The sequence below is a fragment of the Rattus rattus genome, chromosome 5 (genome assembly GCF_011064425.1).
Source record: "Rattus rattus isolate New Zealand chromosome 5, Rrattus_CSIRO_v1, whole genome shotgun sequence".
Classification (NCBI taxonomy): domain Eukaryota; kingdom Metazoa; phylum Chordata; class Mammalia; order Rodentia; family Muridae; genus Rattus; species Rattus rattus.
The window spans coordinates 79,564,258-79,586,959 of NC_046158.1; the positions used below are offsets into that span (position 1 = coordinate 79,564,258).

Consider the following 22,702-nt stretch of genomic DNA (forward strand, 5'->3'; position numbering starts at 1 on the left):
TATCTGACAAAACTTGTATTTTTCTTTTATTTGGGTTGGAGACAGAGATAGCTCCTCTTAAAATTCTCAAATCTACTCTGACAGGGTTTCTCTGTGTAGTCATGGTTGTCCTGGAACTCAGTCTACAGATCAGTCTGGCCTTGAACTCACCTCCCTCTGCCTCCAGAGTGCTGGGATTAAGGACATGGAGTGGGCGCTGAAGAGATGGGTTAGCAGTTAAGAGCACCGTCTTCCCTTCCAGAGAACCCAGATTCAATTCACAGCAGCCATGATGGCTCAGAGCCACCTGAAACTCTCGTCCCAAGGGAATCAAAGCCCTTTTCTGGCCTCTACGGGCACTAGACACACAAGCGCACACATACAAGAAAAACACCCATACACATAAAACAATAAAATGATTTTTAAAGCATGAAGGATTAGAGAACTAAAGGCAATGAAGAGGCAGGTTCAAGCTGGAGAATCAGAGGTTCAAGGTCATCCTTGGCAACATAGTAAGGCTGAGGCCAGCCTGGGCTACATGAGACCCTGTCTCAAAATTATCGCTCTTTGTTAAAGACATTACATAAACAGGAATTCAAAGCCAACTCTTTGAAAACCACTTGTTCCCTGGATATCTCTCCTGTATGTGAGACCACATATTTCAACACACTTGTTTGGTTTTCAATTAATCTGTTACAGGGATCTGTTCCAACTAAGAGCTTATGAGGGTTGAAGTAAAGTTTTTTTAATTCCCCCATGTTGGAATCAGGCCCTGACTATGTTGGAGTTCTTGGCATAACACCGCTAACCTGCTGGCATCCTGATATTTCCCTGTGTCCCTGTCTCTGAAACAACCTGAGCCCAGACACTAATAAGGAAGGTAGGCTCCACAGACACAGAGACAAAACAACATCTGGTTTAGGGAAGAGGCAGAGATCGGAAGACTGTCTTCCCTCAATATCTTTCAGATTTATGTGAAGGGAGTGGGGAAGAGATCAGAGATTGAACCTGTGGGCAGACCTCGGAGTCAGCTGAATGGAGCAGCCTCCTCCAATCTGTGGCTGCTGTGGTAAAGCAAGTATCTCCAGAGAAACAGGACCAGGGCCAAGAAAACAGTCAGTAGAAGGCTCAGCCTTCCACACAAAGAGGCCCAGGAAGGGCAGCGTGCTCTCTGGAAACTGCTCCTCGTCCTTTGAAGCTCAACTACTAATCCATCACTTCAGGAGGAGGCCCAAGAGAGTATAATCCAGGTGATGTTTCTCATTCTGCACCTTTCTCGAGTGCAAGCCGCCCTGGCTTTGGAGTACAGCAAGAGTCTGCCCTGTAAGTCTTACATCTTAGGCAGTAACTGAAGAATCTTTATCCAAAGTCTTCACAAGGCTATTTCTACCAAGGTCATGTTTTTGTTGGGGACTATCCTACAGTATACTGTATTAGGACATCAGATGTTTCTACTGAGACTGTGTAGACTGTGATCTCACCGGAAGAAGGAGCAGATCTGATTCACCTCTAGATTCTATACAGAGCCTAAGACACTGCCTGGTACTATAGTAGCGTTTTAGCCACCAAAGCAGGAGGCCCCAGGAGAATTTATTCCCAAATCCAGGAACTCCATCCCTTGCAATGAAAGACCTGGTAGTACTTACAGAAATAGAGTAGGGACAGTAGATGAAAGATCTGACTGTAAAAGTGACAGGGTGGCTTCACAGGGTGGTGAGCTACTGTCAAGGGAAGAAATATCCTGGGTGGGTTTTCACTCTCATGAGTGACAGGTGTTGGACTGGCTAGCTTTATGTCAACTTGACACAAGTCACCTGAAAGGAGGAAACCTCAACTGAAAAAATGCTTCCATAAGATCTGGCTGTAGGCAAGCCTGTATGGCATCTTCTTAATAAATTATTGATGAGGGGAGGGTCCAGATCATTGTGTGTGGTTTCATCCCTGGACTGGTGGGCTTGGATTCTATTAAGAAAGCAGGTTGAGCAAGCCGTGGAGAACAAGTCAGTAACCACTCTATGGCCTCAGCATCAGGAACCTGTCTTCAGGTTCCTGCCCTGTTTTAGTCCCTGCCCTTTAGTGTTTTTGATAATGAACTATTATATAGAAGTGTGAGTGAAATAACCCCTTTCCTCCCCAAGTTGCTTTTGGTCGTGGTGTTTCATTATAGCAATAGTAAGACCAACTAAGCCAGGTATAATAAGAAAATATAGTTTCCGGTATCAGATACAAAAAAGCTAATGAGAAAGATCAAAGCCAAAGGAGTGGATGAGACAGGCATTATGACAGAGGTTGGGGCCAGTCTCTGAGGAAGACTGGTAGAGGGGCAGGGTTGCTACCACATGGCCTCAGAATATCTGTAACTAACAAACCAAGATTTACGCTGGCCTTCACTAGAACAAATTGATGCTTCGTTTCTCATAACACGTATCATTACCCACAAGCCTCTGGACTTCAGAGCTAAGTCTTCTTACCCAGTGAGTGTGTGGGGCGTGAGCAGCCTCGGTCCCCGCTGAGGCCGAGGAAGGGAGACACCACTTGCTTCACCAGCTCCTCCAGCTGCAAATAGCCCTCACTTGGGCCTGTGGGCTCGTGAACACTCTGCAAATGAACACCCAAGACAGATAAAGGTCAGTGAAGTGTCAAAGCAATGGACCTTTGTCAACACCTGTCAATGACCCTGCTCTGTGTACAAGGCAGTGTGGCCACAGTCAGCCTCCCTGTGGTTAGAATGAAGGAAACAGGTCAGAAAAACTGGGCACTTGTCCCGGGTCAGTAGATGAAAATGAGAGAGGGCAGGGGATGGAGATGAGGCAGGAGATGGGAGAAAGGATAAATGCAAGATTTGGAGCTGGATGGCTCTCCCAGGGACATGGGGACATGGGACATGAGGACATGGTTTACACAGAACCTTTCGGAGGGAGCAGCCCTCATTCCTCAGCACCTCTGACAGGCTGCCTAGTGAAACACAAATGACAAGTTTTCCTGGCCCTGTACAAAATGAAAATGCAGGGCCCTGAATGGAAAATCAGTAAGTATGTTAAAAGGGAGATGAGCGTCTATTAAAACAGACACTGAGAGTCAAGTGGATCTCTGAGTTCAAGCCTAGCCTAGTCTATAGAACAAGTTCCAGGACAGCCAGGGCTACTTAAAGAAACCCTGTCTTGAAAAACCATGCAAGCATAAGTACATACATACATACATACATACATACATACATACATACATACATACAAGTAAACTCAGTTTAAGAAGTAAATCCAGAAACCGGACCTTTCAAGAACAAAATCTTGGTTCACCCAGAACAGTATAGGTGGCATAGTTCCAATTCTCACTCTAAAGATGAGGGGTGGTGAAGCACAATGATTATCCCAAGAGATGACTCAGTGGTTAAGAGCACTGTCTGCTCTTCCAGGGGTGTTGAGTTCAATTCCCAGCAACCACATGGTGGCTCACAACCATCTGTAAAAATGGGGTCTAATGACCTCTTCTGGTGTGTCTGAAGACAGCTACAGTGTACCCACATACATAAAACAAATAAATAAATCTTTTTTTTAACAAAAAAGAAACTTGCCTAGTATAACACAGCCAATAGATGACAAAAAAGTTAAAAAATAAACAAACAAATTCCCAAGCTATCTGGCTATGAGCACATTTGTCCTCCATCTGTTACTATGTTAGAAAACAGAGAGAAAGCACAGAAAAGCCCAGAACAGGAGAAAGGAAGACCTAGAAAGGGGTTCTAGGTGTGTTTCTAGGTGTGTTTCTGCAGTCCAGCATAGAAGGCATCATCAAACTTGCATCTGAGGTAAAAGCCAGGTGGCAAAGACCCAAAGACCAGAAAGGAACAAGGGACTGAACGGGAAAGAAGGGAGACTCCGGGGATCTCTGTGCTTAGCCAGAAAGATTATCTCCTCAAATTCTCAAAATTGGTCCTGAATGGTTTCCCTTTAAAAGCTAAAGCTCACTACAGCCCCAGAGTTGTCTGCGGAGTGAAGCGAGTGGGGCCGACTCCTGCAGATTAGGGATCTGTGGTTGAGATGTGGTGCCCAAGTAAATGGGCTTTCCATTGCTCCTTTTCAGCTACACCAAATGAGACACAGATCCCTGGGTGCTGGGTGGTTTAAGGAACCAAGAAGCCTGAAGAGGCTAGAGAATATCAGCAGAGTTTTGCAGTCTGGGACTAAAAAGGGAAGAGGCAGATGTGGAGAAAGTGACTATCTATTGGGATGAGCTTGACTGTGGCGCTGGAAACAGGCGTGGCGACTCTCCACACCCTCTGTTCCAGCTCCACTCTCCCTGAGCTCAAGCAGCAGAATGCTTAGTGTTGGAAAGGAGCTTGGAAAGCAAGCAAGCTGCTAGACTCAGGAAGACACGTGAAGGCTGGCCCAAACCGGAGACAACTGGCCCAAACCAGAGACAACTGGTCCAAACCAGAGCGGGGCACTCAAGGCAGTAGGAAGGCAAAGGAGCCAGAACCAGACCTCAGGGCAGAGTGAACCAAGCCATAAAACTACCTTTATTAGGTTTCAAGGCCTAGAAACATTTTTCTTCTTTTATTTCTTCCCTTGATAATTCTCATCAGCTTCTTCTCTAGCTTTTCCTCCGAAAGAGATATAACAGGAAAAAGAGGTGGCAAAGGGACGAGGCAAGAGGGATGATAACACAGCTTGCAACTGAGTGGCTCTCCAAAAGACATGGCCCTTGAGGACATCCTCGGCCATCTGTCTCACTGCTAAACCACTCAGGACATCACAGCCTATGAATAACAACTTTTCATGGCTCAGTACAGAACAAAGGAGCTGATCCCTACAATCAAAGATGATTAAGAATGTTCAATGGGAGATGGGAGGCTACTGAACTGAGCACCGGTCCCTCCAAGGACAATGTCACACACCTTGCGTCTTGCGCAGGGCCCCTACTCACTTAAGGCCTCCCTTCTCCTCTGGGTGGGACCCCTCGAGAAGAGGAAGTCTAGTATAGCACAAGCTGCCATTGTATTTTCCAAGAAGGGGGAATTGGCTCAAGAAAGTTTGGAAGACTGATGGAAAAGAGAGCTGAAGTCTGAGAAAGGCTCCTCTTCCCTTATTATCAGAGTCAGGTCATGTTGGGAACATCACGTCCAGATCTCACGTCCGTGGGGAGAGTCAGACAATTTACAGTACATTCCCTGTGGCAGGAGTAGTCCCAGAGTCGATTCCCTGAACACCCTATTCAAACTCCAAAGCTTCTGCTCCTTGGGCCCTAGAAAACAGATTTGGATGGACCTACATTGATTGCTGCCTTCTTCCCTGCCTCAGCTCTGCATCTCCCAAGGGAGAAAGAGTCCGGGAGATCTATTTCCAGGAAGCTAAGAGGGGAACGATGCCAAGTGCCCTGCCCTGGCGTGTGACCATCTTAGAAGTTCTAAGGGTATTTCCAATACCTAGAGGGAGGCAGGAAGGAAGACTGAGACGTGAAGAGAGCAGGAAAATGAGGAATAGCTGACTGGCCCAGCTCACACAGTTCAGTTTATACCCCCGAGTGAGTTAGTTAACCTCTCCGACCCTCCAATACCTTGATGTGAGAAAAACAAGGTCCACAGTGGGAACTGTTTCTTTGCCCGGTTTCCCAGAACCTCCACACAGCCACGGGGCTTCTCGACCTGGATTTCATGCTTCCACAGGAAGAAGCTATCCCGGGACTCAGGCCAAAGACCTTGGGTTCGTTATAACTGGCTCTATCACTTTCTGAGCCATGCTCAATGAACACCTGCTTTTATGACCAAGGATGCCGAGGGCACAAGAACCAGGAAGAAGCTTAAGATTTGCTCTGACTGCTCCAGACACCAGTGTTTAGAGCAGAGAAAAAAGGAGCACCAAGACCCCAGCCCTGCAGGGACCAGGAAGGCCACAGCACCAGGTCAGCATCAGTCAGGTTCTGTGTCTGATGGAAGGATGGAGGGGCTGTAGGCCTAGGGACACACTTGAGCAGATTCCCTAAGATCCGCTGAAAAGAATCACGTGTGCACAGCTTGGTGGGTAAATGGGACAGGTCAAAGTAGATGGAGGTTCTGGTATATCTTTAGAGACCTTAAGGGGGTGATGCCGTGTATTGTTGGGTTGTTTCACACAAAACCAAGAACCTCAAAAGGCCTCTGTTACAGAAACAAGTCCTCCTGCCCCAGTTCCAGATGGGGAAGATCCTCACAAGGCAGCCATGACCACAAATAGAAAGATGCATGGTAGTTAGCCCTGATGGGAACAGCCCCCGGGCAGCATCTCTGTGAGGGCTTTTCTAGGTTAGGTAGACCCATCCACCTCATGGACAGAGCCATTGTCTGGGCTGGGGTCTCGGGCTGCATAGAAAGAGGAAGGCAGCTGAATACCAGCATTCACCCCTGTCTACTTGCTGATAGGAGACACAGTGTGGCCAACTACCTCACCTTCCCGCTACCGTGCCTTCTCTGAGGGATGACTGTAAACTTAAATGAACAGTTCCCCTTTTACGTTGTTTTTCTCAGGTGTTTTGACACAGCTAAAGGGGAAGTAAGTAATACTGGATGGGTGTTAGAAGTGAAAACAGAAACAGAACATGGAGCCCAGCTTCCTAACCTCACTCCTAGAACCCTCAGGGGCTCCTTTTCCACACTCCATATTTAGGAGCTAAGCTCTGAGTTCACTATGTCAGATGTAAGCTTCGGATGCTTTGCCACACCCACCCTTCTCTTCCCTTCTATAAAAAGGCTGATTCTAGAACGATACCCACCCTTATCTCTAAAATGACCCTTCCCCCTTTCTCATTACAGGAAAGGGGAACACGCAGAGAGATAGCCCCAAGATAGTCAAAAGCACAGTAGTTAGGGGAGATGGGGTTGGTGAAATCCCATCAGTTATCAAGAGTGTGATGGAAGGACCTGAGACCTACACACCATGGGAAAGGGCTCCCCTGGGCACTTTGGTCTCACCCAATCACATTCAAGGTCAAGGCTGATTGGACAAAGGGGATCCCCAAGTCCAGCGTATACCAACCAGACAGATCCCTTACCTGCAGGAGGAAGCAGGATGCTCACAGTTCTGCATCTTTAATCTTACTACCTCTTACCAACTGAGAGATTTCACTCAACTGCATAAATGTCCTGTTTTTGTTTCCTCGTCTGGAGCATGGGAAAAACAACAACGCTGACCTCACAAAGTGCTTATTTGGACTGTTTAAGAAAAACAGAACATTTATAGTCCTGGTGCCTGCCCCTGGCAAACAACCAGAGCCCGAGAAGTGTTAGCTCATCTTCCTGTTGCTGATTAAGATTGGGATGAGAAGACAGGACGGAGCCGTCTGGGTAGTGTCTCTCTGGAAACAAACACCATGGCATGTCCCATCTAATGTGGTCCAAATAATTCCACAAACAGAGAAAGACAGAGTCCAAAAGCATCTGGGCAGGGTCACAAGAGACAGCATCAATGAATACTAAGAACAACCAAGAAGTGACCAGAGCTCTGAGGCCTGACACGGTCTTGCTCTTTCATGAAGCCCATCTAGGAGTTCTAGGTCTATCTTGACTCAACTGTGGCAGATACGTTATCGTTATCGTTGTTTGCAGTCCTTGGCTCCTTGACATAGGTAAAGAGTGCAGAAGGATGGCTACTCCTCACTAGCTGGTACCACAGTGAATAGCTACTTTTGTACTCAAGACTCTGGGCTGCATGCTGAGGGCACAAGCAGGAGAAGAAAGTTTAGTATCTGTCTTGACTGTCCCAGACAACAGTATTCAGGGCAGAGGGAATGTGGGCACCCAAATCCTACCCGAGGGATGGAGAAAGCCACAGCTACCAGGAAATCAGGCTCTAGATGGTCTTCCCTTACTCTAATACTAGCCCTGAGTACAGCAATAGGGCCCTGACGGATGCACAACATAGGTACATGGGCCGGTGAACCAAGAAACATGGACAGACAAGCAGAATGCACGGCTCAGCTACACTGCTCTGCTCTGTGACCTCCTCCCCACCTCCATCCTGGCAGGATCCTTTGTCTGATTGCTGGTATAAGAGACAGGGCCCCTCGGAGCTCACCTGTAGAATGAGAAGCATCTGTATAACAGAAGAAGGCAACTTGGACTGTGACAACAGCAGCAAGTCACCCAGCTTCACCTTCAGCAAGACCAGGTCCCGGAAGCCCAGCAGGGAGATCTGGCGGATGGTCAGCTCCTGTCCCTAGGGAAGAAGACAGGCGGAGGGGTGAGAGGTGAGTGCCTGTTGAATCCCCACCAGCCTCAAGGAGTCCAGGGCAAGTATTCACAGTGCACTTGGGATGGGCTAGGACAGGCATGGGTAAGATCTGTGGGCTATCCCAGAAGAAGACCAGGCTCTGGTTTCCTCTGGCATTAAGACAACCTGCCTAAACAATCCAAAGTCAATAACAGGGGCCATACTGTCAGGAGAATCCAGTGGGTGGGAAGCAGTAAGAGAGAGGAGGGCAGGAAAAGAGAAAGATCACTGCTCTCTCCTTACCAAGTCTGCTCCCTCAATCTCATCTGTTATATATTTAAGTGCTCATCTGATAGATTCTTACACAATCACAAGTAACCAATACAGAAAATAGTAAAGCGTGTGTGGAAGGAGTGTGACCACTTCTTGTGGTAGCAGGCCAAGTTGGGGGGTGTGGGAGGTGGGGATCAAAGTGCCAATAGTTTGCCTTTGCTAGGCTCTGTGTGCTAGGCAGGACCCTAAGCATTTAGATGTAAACAGTGAGGCTAATCACCATGAATTGGGCTGTGGTTTGTGTGTGTTCTTCTTAAACTCATCTACTGGAACCCTGGGATTTGGAGAGGCATTTTACAGTTTTTGAAGATTATGCATATGTGTGTGAAGCGGGGATAAAGCTGACCAGCCATGCACTGCTCTGATTAAATATGACTCATCCTTGTTCCTGGGATGGGGTTCAAGGTAAGATCAGCCTTGGAAAGAGCAGCAAGAAACAGAGACAGTCGCTCTCTCCAATATGGGTGATCATCTTCCAATCAGCCAACACCTCTTCAGAGCTTCCACGATGCTGTCTATCTGTAGAGATGGAGACTGGACTCTCCTTGGAGGCCTGGCCAGGCTGTGCTTCATCCATGATGTTAATAATCTTCTTCCCCCTACAATCCTCGATGCCCTCCTCAAAGCACACACTTGAGACCTTGCAATTTATACCTCAAGGTTTTACATTTTTCTTTCTATACCTTTAAAATGATTACAAATAAAAGGTATTGTTACTTGATCTTTGTTAGGTCTCAGAGAGTACCTATATGCAGAAATAACCATCATGCCTTAGCTCAGGCTGAACTAGAGAGAAGGATCTCTGACTGTCAGATAAAAGCCAGAATTCCTTAGGAACTTATGAGATGGGTTCCCACCAATCAAAAGGGACAAATGGCTGTCCACTGACAGGTACCTGTGGCTGCATATTAAAGCCCATACTGGCCTTCAGGCTCCCTCAGTCCCTACTCACAAGTACTTGTTATACATCTCAAAGCTCCCACAACAGCCTCCTGGCCCTCTGCTAGCCACCAGCCTGTTCCAGATCCCTTATAATAGCACCGCCCCCATTCTCTCCTACTCTCTTTCTTGCTGTTTTACCAGCTTCCCTAGCCCTGGACTATGTCCAGTTTGCTTTTGTTCTTCTTGGCTCTGGACTCTTCCAGATGCCTCTGTGTTCTCTCTCTCTCTCTCTCTCTCTCTCTCTCTCTCTCTCTCTCTCTCTCTCCTCTCTCCCTCTCTCTCTCTCTCTCTCTCTGTCTCTGTCTCTGTCTCTCTCTCTCTCTCTCTCTTCTCTCTCTCCTCTCTCTCTCTCTCTCTCTCTCTCTCTCTCTCTCTCTTTCTCTCTCTCCCCTCTCCCCAAATAAAAAACCTTCCACTAACTGGGGAGCAGCCATCGCAGTGGTTTCTTTACTGCACCCCTCATGTATAATCTTTTCTCTTTCATCACCTAAAGAGTGGGGAAGCTGGTATTACCCATGCTTGACAGCTAGATGACAAGGAAGGCAAGACCCAGTGACCCAAAACTGCCCCTCATCACTCTGTTTAGGCCAGGCTACTTAATAATAAAGGCTGCTGGGGGCTGACAGAAACTATCCAAGTTACGTGATATCAGTAATGGAAGGGTTTGACTTCAATCATAGGAGGCAGAAACAGAGGAGGCAGACTTTTTGAAACTGGCCTGAATGTCAATCTGGAGGGAAGAGGAGAAAGCAAGGAATAGGGAGGCAATTGCAGAAACCCCCTACCAGCTACTGCAGAACCACTTTGCATAATTGGTCTCTCCGGGAAGCCCCAGAGGCTCCCCAGGCACTGGAGGCCTCTCCACTTGCCAGCCACAGGGATGGTGGCTCTTGACTGTTTTGTTTTGGATTTCATTTTTAAATCACTAAGTAATTACTATTTCTAGGCTACTATCCAAACAGTTAGGACACGGTTAGGACAAGCAGAAGCCACCTTCTGTAGCATGCTTGCTATCCATACAAGAAACCACTCTTCCAAGGCTTATGTTTATCTTCTGGACTTTTCTCGACTGTCTCTACCTCCAGAAAATCGCACATAGAACCTTTAAACACACAGAGGCCATGCCTTTATTTAGCTTAGTGTAACTTGGACACCTTTGCATATCAGTGCACCACGCTGCTCTCCTGCCCCATACTACTTTAAGGACATTTAGTATTCCAACACGTGAATATACTCTAACTGCCATTGCGTCAACTAAAATGCGCCCCCAACACAACAATTCTGCAATAAACCTGCTCATCCACGATACTCTGAACACTTCTGTGAGTGTGCCCAGACCACTACCACTCAACTTTCACTGTCAACATCTGCCTTTAAAACAGGATGGAAAGATGGCTCGTTAAAGTGGGTGGTGAGCAGACATGAAGGCCTGAGTCTGAGCCCCAGAATACACATTTTAAAAACCACACGAAGTCTGTAATCTCTGCACTGGATAGGCAGAGCTAGGGCTTCAGGGTCAGTTAACCTAGCCAAGTCAGGGAGATAATAGGTTCAGTAAGACCGTGCTTCAAAAAATATGCAGTCAAGAAGGGCACCTGACATTGGCCTCTAGCCTTTACCTGTATGCACACACACACACACACACACACACACACACACACACACACACACACACACACACACACAATGATCTTGCCACATTGCCCTCTCAAAAGAACACACTGACTTATCTGTATCTGAGAGCACATTTTCTCACACATTGGAGAATACGGAGAAAAAACATGGTAGACATTCAAGAGCAACCACACCTGCTTGGCCAAGCCAGGGGGAAAGAAGAGATCCAAAAATTTAGGGCAACTTCTCAAATCAATCTGCTTTTCTATTGCTACTCCACCCCTTCCCACTCCATCTCCTTTCCAGAATGTTCCCAGCAGTACCTCTTCACACAAGTGGCCTGCAGTCACTTGGGAGTGGGCTAGACAGCGCTCTCCTAGAAAAGATGAGAGACTTGGCCTTCAAGCCTTCCGAGCTAAGGTTAAACAATACATGCTCAGGAAAGGGAGAGTCTGCTTAGTAAATGAAGAGGGCTGGCTCTACAGCGTCAGCACCAGGTACTTCCTATGTGGAAAAGTGAGCTCAAGCAATCCTAAGACCGGAGTGTGAGATGCAACTTACGTCAAGACTGTCCTCAGTACCCCATACCTGTGTGTGCAGACAGTGCACATAAGGTGGAGATTACATAGATGGTCTCAGCAGACACAAAGGCCTTTTTCATGTACAAACGCTGGCCTCCCAGGCTGTCAGGAAAAGCACTCAACAAGAGAGAGGAGGCACCCGGTTTATACTAACAGAAACAATCACTGCTTCCTGCGACTACCAGTCATGGCCACTAACTAGGACCCTGGGCTGTCCTCAGACTCTGTCATGACTTCACTTCATAGTAGATAAGAGAGAGGACACCTACTCACCCAAAAGTAAAAGCAAGTGCTTGTAACCTCTGTGCTTGAAACAGAAAAATCACTTCCACATTACCCAACGTACAGGCTGCCCACATAGCGTGCCTTCTGCCTTGGTGCCCATTTGTCACGGATCTCCTCAGCTCCTTTGGATATTCTGCCTAATATTTTGAATCCGGGTCTCTCCCTCTCCATTTCTGTTAGCAAATAAAATGAGTCAGCATAGGCTTCAAGGTCCACAGGGAAGAGCGTGGCCAGGTGGGTGGGCCACTGGCCAGGAGTGAGAAGAGTGAAATGAGAAGAGTGAAATGAGAAATACCATGTACCACCAGATCTTCCCACCTCTTAAGAGAATCAAGAGAACCATCCTTAGGTCTGCATGGCTGTGTTCCTGCCTGTCTCTGAGTCCCTCGGTGCCCATCCTGACCCACATGCCACAGTCTACAGCCACTGTCATGTCGGGGCACCTGCTGCACAAATGACCCTGAACTGTACATCATCTTCCTTTGGGTTAAACAGATCGAACACAAGATGTTGTGTTTTATAAAAAAGAAAGAAAGAACAGAATATGTTGGATGGTGAGGTGTGTGTGTGTGGGGGGGGGTGAGTGGGGGGTGCTCCTGTGGGCTCCTGCTGAGGAATCCCTTCCCCCTGAGGTACCAGCCATAGGACAGATGCGGTATGGAATAGAATTTATTTAGGACATGGGGAGGGGAGTTGGGAGGGAGTAGAGATAAAGGCAGAGAAAGAGGGAGAGGGAGAGGGAGAGGGGAGACTGGCCAGAAACACATGGAGAGGGGAGAGGGGGAAAGGGAGAATGGGCAGAGAGAAAGAGAGTGAGGAGGGGGCCAAACACCCCTTTTATAGTGAGCCAGACATTACCTGGCCGTTGCCAGGTAACTGGGATATGGAGCCTAGAGGGAATGCTATCACACATGCTGACTAATTCTTTTTTCATCTGTACGCATATCAGAATGCATTATTTGTCATTTATATAAAAGTCAACGTTAAGGTAACACCTAGCATTTTCATTTGCTACCCTCAGGTGTGTCTTTCTGAGGACCTGCTGCTTGCTAAGGGGTGACACCTGCAGGTGAGGGGGTATCTGTGGGTGCAGTCACTGAGGGTCTCTCAGCACTGGTTCAGAGAGCATGATGAGAGGAGCAGACTGCAACCAGGCTGCTATATGCATTGCGTGCAGGGGATGTGAAGGCAAGTCTGCAACGGGAAACGACATCCCTGAGCAAAATTTTAAATACTGGGTATGGAGTGCAAGCCATCCCGTGCTCCTTCGAAACACTGCAAGTGACGTGCAAACAACCTCCTGGGGCCTTCGCTGTGGAATAAGGAAATTCCAACCATTGCTGGTGGCTCTGTTTCCAGTCTGCCTAGTACACTCACACTTCGACAAAGCAGAGCAGGAAAAGCCTTAACCCCAGGGGGAGGAGAGGAATGTGAGCAGGCTGCAGGTATGTGCAAGCAATTTGGGGGAGAACTAGCTCACCAGTTAAGCTAGACTGGCTGGCCAACAAGACTCAGAGATCTGTCTGCCTGTCTCCCCCAACCGCTGGTGTGCAGCAAAACCGACTTCTAAACAGGAGATGAGGCTCTCAATTCAGAGCCTCACGCTTCCATAGCAAGCATGAGGCAAGAGTCTCTGCCCTAAATCTCACACTCTAAAAAAACACTATTGTTATTACGTTCGATTATAAGCACATCTTTGTTTCTTTGTGTAAGTTTGTGCAAATGAGAGCTGAGAGATGGCTCAGTGGTTAAGAGCACTGATTGCTCTTCCAGAGGTCCTGAGTTCAATCCGCAGCAACCACATGGTGGCTCACAACCATCTGTAATGAGATCTGATGCCCTTTTCTGGTGTGTCTTAAGACAGCTAAAAAAAAAAAAAAGTTTGTGCACATGAGTGTGGGGGCCATTGTGTCTGGAAGAGCACATTGGATGCCCTGAACTGGAGGTACAGGTGGGAACTACCCAACTGGGTGTTGGGAACTCCAGCCTCTGTAAGAACAGGGCAAACTCTTTTTTTTTTTTTTTTTTATTTTTTTCTTTAAACATCCCCCTCCCACCTCCCCTTCCTTATGGGTGTTCCTTCCCCACCCTCCCCTATTGCGCCCTCCCCAACTGTCTAGTTCACTGGGGGTTCAGTCTTAGCAGGACCCAGGGCTTCCCCTTCCACTGGTGCTCTTACTAGGATATTCATTGCTACCTATGAGGTCAGAGTCCAGGGTCAGTCCATGTATAGTCTTTAGGTAGTGGCTTAGTCCCTGGAAGCTCTGGTTGCTTGGCATTGTTGTACATATGGGGTCTCGAGCCCCTTCAAGCTCTTCCAGTTCTTTCTCTGATTCCTTCAACGGGGGTCCTATTCTCAGTTCAGTGGTTTGCTGCTGACCTTCGCCTCTGTATTTGCTGTATTCTGGCTGTGTCTCTCAGGAGCGATCTACACTTCTGCACTTCTTTGCTTCATCCATCTTATCTAATTGGGTGGCTGTATATATATGGGCCACATGTGGGGCAGGCTCTGAATGGGTGTCCCTTCAGTCTCTGTTTTAATCTTTGCCTCTCTCTTCCCTGCCAAGGGTATTCTTGTTCCCCTTTTAAAGAAGGAGTGAAGCATTCACATTTTGATCATCCGTCTTGAGTTTCATTTGTTCTAGGCATCTAGGGTAATTCAGGCATTTGGGCTAATAGCCACTTATCAATGAGTGCATACCATGTATGTCTTTCTGTGATTGGGTTAGCTCACTCAGGATGATATTTTCCAGTTCCAACCATTTGCCTACGAATTTCATAAAAGTCGTTGTTTTTTATAGCTGAGTAATATTCCATTGTGTAGATGTACCATATTTTCTGTATCCATTCCTCTGTTGAAGGGCATCGGGTTCTTTCCCGCTTCTGGCTATTATAAATAAGGCTGCTATGAACATAATAGAGCACGTGTCTTTTTTTATATGTTGGGGCATCTTTTAGGTATATGCCCAAGAGAGGTATAGCTGGGTCCTCAGGCAGTTCAATGTCCAATTTTCTGAGGAACCTCCAGACTGATTTCCAGAATGGTTGTACCCAGTCTGCAATCCCACCAACAATGGAGGAGTGTTCCTCTTTCTCCACATCCTCGCCAGCATTTGCTGTCACCTGAGTTTTGGATCTTGGTGTAAGGTGAAATCTTGATTTGCATTTCCCTGATGACTAAAGATGTTGAACATTTCTTTAGGTGTTTCTCAGCCATTCGGCATTCCTCAGCTGTGAATTCTTTGTTTAGCTCTGAACCCCATTTTTTTAATAGGGTTATTTGTCTCCCTCGGTCTAACTTTTGAGTTCTTTGTATATTTTGGATATAAGGCCTCTATCTGTTGTAGGATTGGTAAAGATCTTTTTCCCAATCTGTTGGTTGCCGTTTTGAACCACAGTGTCCTTTTGCCTTACAGAAGCTTTGCAGTTTTATGAGATCCCATTTTTCGATTCTTGATCTTAGAGCATAAGCCATTGGTGTTTTGTTCAGGAAATTTTTTCCAGTGCCCATGTGTTCCAGATGCTTCCCTAGTTTTTCTTCTATTAGTTTGAGTGTGTCTGGTTTGATGTGGAGGTCCTTGATCCACTTGGACTTAAGCTTTGTACAGGGTGAGAAGCATGGATTGATCTGCATTCTTCTACATGTTGACCTCCAGTTGAACCAACGGGGCAAACTCTTAACTGCTATGCTATCTCATGAGCCCTAAATCCCAATCCTACGTTTTGCAGAGACGGATGTGCATAAAGTTAAATACCCTCGACACACCCACACTCTAGAGCTCCAGCCCGCACATCCTCCTACCCAGCATGCATTGTAGCTCTCTGAGAGTCTATCAGAGAGCAAGGGACATTATCCTTTTCCACGACTTCAGGACAACAGCAATTTGCTTAAAACTGTGTTTCAGGGGGACCAGCAGGAGTGGGGGGGGGAGTAGGGAGGAGAAGCAGAGGGTCGGGGGTGAGTGAATATGGTGAAAGTGCACTAGACACACATGTGCACTAGACACACATGTGCACTAGACACACACGTGAAGCCATCCTGATGAACCAACACTTCCTGATCAATGTGCACTAACAAGGAACTTTAAAACTGCACTTCAAAGAGAAAGCCAGTGGAAAAGACTGGTGGGTTAAGGAGGAAAGAGAAGGAAAAAGAAAACCCACCTTGTTCAGAGAGAGAGTGTGTGTGTGTGTGTGTGTGTGTTTGTGTGTGTGTGTGTGTGTGTGTGTGTGTAATTTCAAAATCATGAGGTTAACAAGGACCTACAAATTGCTGGTTATATTTAAGACCCTCCTCTTCACTTGAAGCTAGAGGGTAAATATAGGCACAAAGAGTACTCAGAAGGCCTCTGGAGCCCTTTCTAACCGAAGTGCCCCACCTCCAGACTGTCCTCCCCTTAGCAAGAGGCCTGATCACCTAGGTCAGTGGAGGAGACAGGCTGTTGCATCCCAGTGACACTGACCTGAACCGGATAAAATATTGCCTGCAGGGTAGGGAGTGTCTCGGTGAAGAAGTGGTCCCAGACTTCTGCCAGAACCTCAATGCGATTGTCACCTACACACAGGAGAGAAGACAGGAGAAAGGAGAGAACCTGTCATTACTCACAGAACAGGCCACAGGACGGCTCCTTCTCAGAAGTAAAATCACATATACTAGGGAACTGGTACCTGGGAGCTACTAACACCTGGGGAGCATAGCCACAGTGCTACAGGGTCTTTCTACCCTCAAACTTCTGCAGAAAAGGGAGAACATTTAAGATCACATGACAAACATTATCCATCAGTAGGCCCTGATACTGATGGGGATCTTACAGGTTCAGAGACACCAAGTAACTAGACCAACAATGCACAGCTAAAAGGCAAAGCCGGGGTCCCTGACCTCACATTCTTTACCTGTTCTGATGATTGCTAGCAGTTAGACACTGATCTGTTGCACAGTTATACCCAGCTGTGTCTGTCTATGTAGTTATATACTGTTTGGTTTGCACAGATAAACAACAGTCTGTGTGCACAATTACACACTGCTGTTTGCACAGTTATATACCCTTCCGTTTGCACCATTACACACTGCTCTGTTTGCAGTTATATACCGCTCCATTTGCACTGTTGTTACACACTGTTTGCAGGTATATACTCCAGCCTGAATCTGGCCTTGAACTGTCAGGTGAGATGTAGACAGGAGATCTAGAGTATCACTTTCACCCACTGTCGCACTGAAGCTGAGAGGCACCTCCTGACCGTGGCTGCTTACCCGGGCACCGGGAAGCCAAAGGCCACCCACAGGGTACAGTACACAGGCCACTTCATGCCACTGAAGGGATGTGAGAGGAAGAAAGCCTGGTTGAGGTGGCAGCTGCTTAATGACCTAGATGTCAGAGCTGATGGGCTACTACTTTCTGCTCATTTTGAAACTGGGTCAGCCAAGACAAGATACCAAGAGTTGTGTTTGGCAAAACACCATTAGTTCCACGGAACGAATCTTGATAGAGTCGTTTAGTGTCTTCCGTCTATTAATTTAATGGCCAGTAAGAGCAATGGCTGGGGAGAAAGCACAGAACAAGGGCAGAGCTAGTTGCTAGCAGCTGCTGGAAGGTCAGGGTGGATACAGACCGTGTCAGCCTCTGCTTTCCCTGGCAAAGCACTAATCAAACATTGCTGGAACCATCCAGCTAGAACTTGAGAGTCCAGGACATGTTTGTCCTTTGTACACTTTATGTGCAGAGCATCAAGCCAGACATATCAACAAACCACTATGGAAAAGCCTTTGTGGCCAAAAATGGCGAGGGCCAAATGTGTAGTTTTTGCAGATGCCGGGTCACTCAGGGGCAGGAGGCACAAATCTGACCCAAAGAGGTGACATTACAGGGCAAGCCTATCTAGTTAGTAGGAGCAGTTTCCATTTTCTCTTAGAGAAAGGACACTTCTACAATATGGGACACGCAGCCAAGAGGATCTGTGTCCTTCTCCTGTGTCTTCATCCTCAGCTAGATTTCCCTCTGTCTTTGGAGTGTAGCTATTCAGGTTTGAGCTCGGCTCCTCATATCAGCACAGAGCCTCTGCACGTGATAATAATTCTTCTGCCCCAACTTTTCTTTCCCACCTCCTCGGCTAACTTGCCCATTAACCCTCCTAGTTTCAGAAAAGACTTTATCCTTACAGGCTACACACCCTAAACACTAACACACTCACACACGACTGACATATTTTAATATATGATGATTTGATTCGTCTCTGTTCCCATTTCCAGTTTAGCTTCCCCGGAACCTACCAAGGAGCTGGCATCCAATTACTGACTGATCAGCCACACAGAATCATCTTTCAATCTAAGCAATACTTATTCCCTCTCGGAATGAGGTAGGGACATTTCCTTCCCTAAGTCGAAAATGAACCCCAAAGAGGGGTGAAGGCTGTTCTGGCTGCTTTGTTGGTAGCCCTTATCTGAAGCTTTCTATGGTGAAGGGAAGGAGGGAGAACCCTGTGGGGCAACGCTGTGCCTGCCTCCATGCTAAGACAGAGACCTCATGAGTCCTTCCACCCTGGAGCTGGGAGGTACCTTCTGGAAGGTTTGATCTTACTGATGGTGGCAAAGATCAGGGAGGGAAAAAACGCTCCAGAAAGTGTTCTGTGAAAGCATCAGACACAGACCAACAAAGGAAGAAAGAGATATAGGAAACAGGTAGCTTCATTTCCAGAAACAGCCTATGTAAGTCAGAGTCAGCTCCCTACGAAGGTGAAGGAGCTTGAATGGAAGGTTCTAGATGGCTGTCATCAAGTCTTCTCTTTGGTGCACCACAGAAGTCAGACTGTCAGCGGCATACAGGATGCTATAAAAATATCCTGAGAGGGAAGGTCAGTGCAACTGTAGAAAACACTGAAAACAAGATGGTGCCCTGCCCTGCAGCTGCTGTCACGCACAGCTGAAGACGGTAACAAACCCAAGTGGAGGGCTGGAGAGATGGCTCAGTGGTTAAGAGCACTGATTGCTCTTCCAGAGGTCCTGAGTTCAAATCCCAGCAACCACATGGTGGCTCACAACCATCTGTAATGGGGGCACTCCTGGTTGTGTTGACAGTGTACTCATTACATACAATAAATAAAATAAAATAAAAAATTTTGGTTGTTCCCACACTTGAGTTTTTGTGATACGAGAACCCCTCCACAAAACCTTTCTTGACGTTCTAATGCAAAGAGTAGGATTACTCTGAAGACAAGGACACTTCTCAAATGCCCTCCTAAGCCTGTTCAGCGTGCAGAAAGGGCTCCAACATCACAAACCAGACACCAGGAAGCCTCAGGGACATCACCAGGTTCCCGGCCATGCTTCGGGTTTATAGGCACAAAATCCTGAATGATCTTCGGTCATCCCATTGAATGTCCATCTGTGGGTTTCCACTCGAGTCCACCTCCGCTTGAAGGTCACTCACACCCACCTTCCTGATTCAAGGACATCTTAATCTTACTCAGTGCCTATTTCATAGAAAGCTTCACCTGGAGATGGTTTTACACATCTCCAGGAGCTTCAGTAACTCCTCAGAACTGACATACAGGATATACACGACAGACACAAAAGGGGTCTAGCCAGGGACAAATGCTTCTTGGCCCTCCCTTGACTGGAGGGTTACCTTCCAGTACCTGTGTACTAACCTGATTCCCAGATACAAAGAACCACTAAGTTCCTAGTCAAAACGAATCCGCACTGATGGGTGGATGGATGAAGAAAGTATTATCTAGCTATATACTGGAGTAAATGGCCTCAAAAAACCCATGCGTCTTCTGACATGTGTCAAAAGACATGGCCTGAGAGGTCGTTGTGTCCAGTGAAAGAAGACACTTAACAAAAATGTGATTGATTGCTGTATGATCCCTATGAAGCAAAGCCCTGGAAGCCAGGTGTGAACGGTGGTCATGAGAACATGAGCGCAAGATGGTTTGGAGTTTTCTGGTTCAGGGTGAGGAACTGGAGGCCACAACAGAAAGGAGAAAAGTCAGGGCTGACAGGCAGGCACCTCACATCACATGCTTTATCACAACTTCAAATGAGATCTTTATATTTATATATTCATTTGTGTGTGTGTGTGTGTGTGTGTGTGTGTGTGTGTGTGTGTGTGTGTGTGTATTTCTACCATAGCTTATTTCCAAAGGTTTGGGGGAGCCTTTTGCTTTGAGCCAAGCACCAGAACTTTCTAGCATCTATTACTTATTTTTCTTCCAACTTTGTCTTGCCAAGTGCCACATTACTGGGCATGGTGTCTTTCTTAGGAAATAGGAGAAAATGTCTTTCACTGGACATAATGCTCTCGACCATGTATTTTTGAAGTCATGCACTCTAGTATATGGCTAGTTACAGCCCTATGAAGTCAGTGTGTCTGCACAGCCTTCTGGCCTATACTAAGGATATGTGGCTAGAGCACAAAAGGTAGACCAGCTGTGTGCAAAGTGTGCTGACATATGTACCTTTTACTCGCTGCAAGCCCTGACCCCATTTCATCCTTTTAAAATGAGACTCTGAGCTGGGGATGTAGCTCAGTTGATAACGTACTTGTGTGGTATGCACAAAGCCCTGGGTTTAATCTCTAACAGCATAAACCAAGCATGGTGGTGCATGCTGTAATCCCAGAACCTGGGAGGTGGAGGCCGGAAAATCAACCGGAAGTTCTACGTCATCTTCCCCTATGTAGTAAGTTTGAGGCCAGCCTGCTGGGATATAGACGGGGAGGGGGGGGAGAGAAACACAGAGACAGAGAGAGAGAGAGAGACAAAGAGATTGAGAGGGAGAAAGGTGCCAAGATTCACTAGCAAACTAGAGAACAAGCTAAGCCAAGTCCCTAGAAACCCTCAGTGGAATGAAAGGGGCTGCCCGCTCTTTCCTTTGAGAGCACTGTCTGACCTTTCTGCAGTCAGTTTCTTTCTATCCAGTCACTGGGATTCTAAAACCACTGACAGACCAAGAAATCTTCTTCATCTGTCAGATCACATCGCATTGAGGGAGAGCCGGTTTATCCTATTGCTCCCCAAATTGGGAGCACCTCTGTCTAGTATGATTCCAAGAAATACTGCAATGGTGGATGGAGAACAGCCTAGGACAGACCAGATGGACCAGAAGCATCTGCTTTAGAGCATTTGCCCTTATCCCTTCAAAGGGCACCACCAGGATGCATCTGTGGAAACCCCTTACCTGGGTCTCCACTAAATCAACCCATTGTAGTCCATTTTTGCAAAGGCAGTCTGTGTTGCACTGACAGGGGCAGCTGGTTCAAACCACAGAAGGCAGAGAGAGGCAGGGGTGACTCACTCACTGGGAGTCTGCTGCTTTTGGACAGATGTGGCTCAACCCTGCAAACACCAGAGACTGAGTCAGAGCCCCCGTGCGCCAGTGCCTTGTACTTGCCTTCACACTGCTTGATCTTCTCCTCCACAAAGGACAGTCCTTTTGCAAGAAGCTGGTTCTGCCAAGAGAGAACAAAGAGCACAAGAGCTGAGTGACTGTTCCAGAAGACTGGATCGTAGGCAAGCTATACTACGGGGCATTTTTCCAACCCCTCCAATTCCCACTCCCAGCGCAGAGTTTTCGGGCCCCTTGTGTTACAGTTTATGAAGCTCTTTGTCCTGGAAGAGCAGGAAGCTCAGAGGAAGACTGTCAGACACCACATAGCCAAGGGTAGTAAGCCAAAAAAGCCAAATGCAGTCACCACCCCACTCATCTCTCCAACTAACAGATACCGAAGGGAACCAATCCAATTCAGTGTTGAGCCCAAAGCCCTTGAGGCTTTTGATGACTTAACCCCATATGGAGAGCCTAGACAAATGGGAAACTGAACAGAGCTAGTTTTGTTTTGCTTTGTTTTGTTTTAAGAATAAACTTGGAGTTAGACGAGGTGGTACAAGCCCAGAACTCTCAAGGCAGACCCAAGTGGATCTATGTAAGTTCAAGGCTAGCCTGCTCTATATAGTGAGTTTCAGAATAGCCCATCAAAGAAAGACCCCTGTCCCAAAACAAAGAAACAAATTCAGGCAGCTGGGAAGTGGCTCAGTGACTCTGGCTTTCCAGCACTCCCATCGGGTGACTCATCGTCTCCTATGTCTCTAGAACCAGCAGGGTCCAACTCTTCCTGCTCTTATTGAGCAGATACACCACCACCACACATACACATGCACACACGCACGCACGCACGCACGCACGCACGCAGGCACACACGCTCCTAATTAAAAAATAAAAATAAAAATTTTAAAAAGAATAAATCTCATGTTTGATACAACACAAAGAGATCAAATGCAAACTTTTAGGCAACCTCGAATATTGATCCATTCAACAGGTATGTGCATGGGAGAGTTGTAGAGAGTCGCGCTAAATTTTCTCCAGTTGCAATCAGCAATGAATGAATGTCCTACCTCTATCAGAGAATCTGAATCCTCCATCACTTACCAATGGCTGCCTGCTCATGGGAGGTTCTTCCTGGTTTCAGAGGCTAAGCTCTTTCCACTCTACTCTGAATCATGTCACGGAGACCTCCACCCTCTGTGTGTGTGTGTGTGTGTGTGTGTGTGTGTGTGTGTGTGTGTGTCCCTCACACACAAAACCACTCCTGTGTGAGCTACAGAAACTCTGAGATCACTGATGGCCTCTCTCATTAGGTTACCAAAGACCTGCCCTCCTTCATGGGGGAGGTAGAGAGCAAAGACAGGATACAAACTAAAAAGCCAATGTTCTCCTCACACAGCCCTTTTATAAAACTCAAAGCTCCCAGTACAGCTGTCTCAGTTAGGGTTTCCACTGCTGTGATGAACACC

General features: G+C 47.1%; 1 protein-coding gene across 3 annotated transcripts in view; it reads right to left on the bottom strand.

The window, feature by feature from the left end:
* Prr5l (proline rich 5 like) overlaps positions 1 to 22,702 on the bottom strand; it is a 169,141-nt gene that overhangs the window by 10,222 nt on the left and 136,217 nt on the right. For all 3 annotated transcript variants that reach the window (XM_032903788.1, XM_032903786.1, XM_032903787.1), the window contains exons 5-8: positions 21,303 to 21,360; positions 16,378 to 16,469; positions 8,025 to 8,165; positions 2,451 to 2,577 (exon numbers count right to left, since the gene is read on the bottom strand). In XM_032903788.1, coding sequence (XP_032759679.1) covers positions 2,451 to 2,577; positions 8,025 to 8,165; positions 16,378 to 16,469; positions 21,303 to 21,360 — 418 coding nt within the window. The remainder of the gene's footprint in view (positions 1 to 2,450; positions 2,578 to 8,024; positions 8,166 to 16,377; positions 16,470 to 21,302; positions 21,361 to 22,702) is intronic.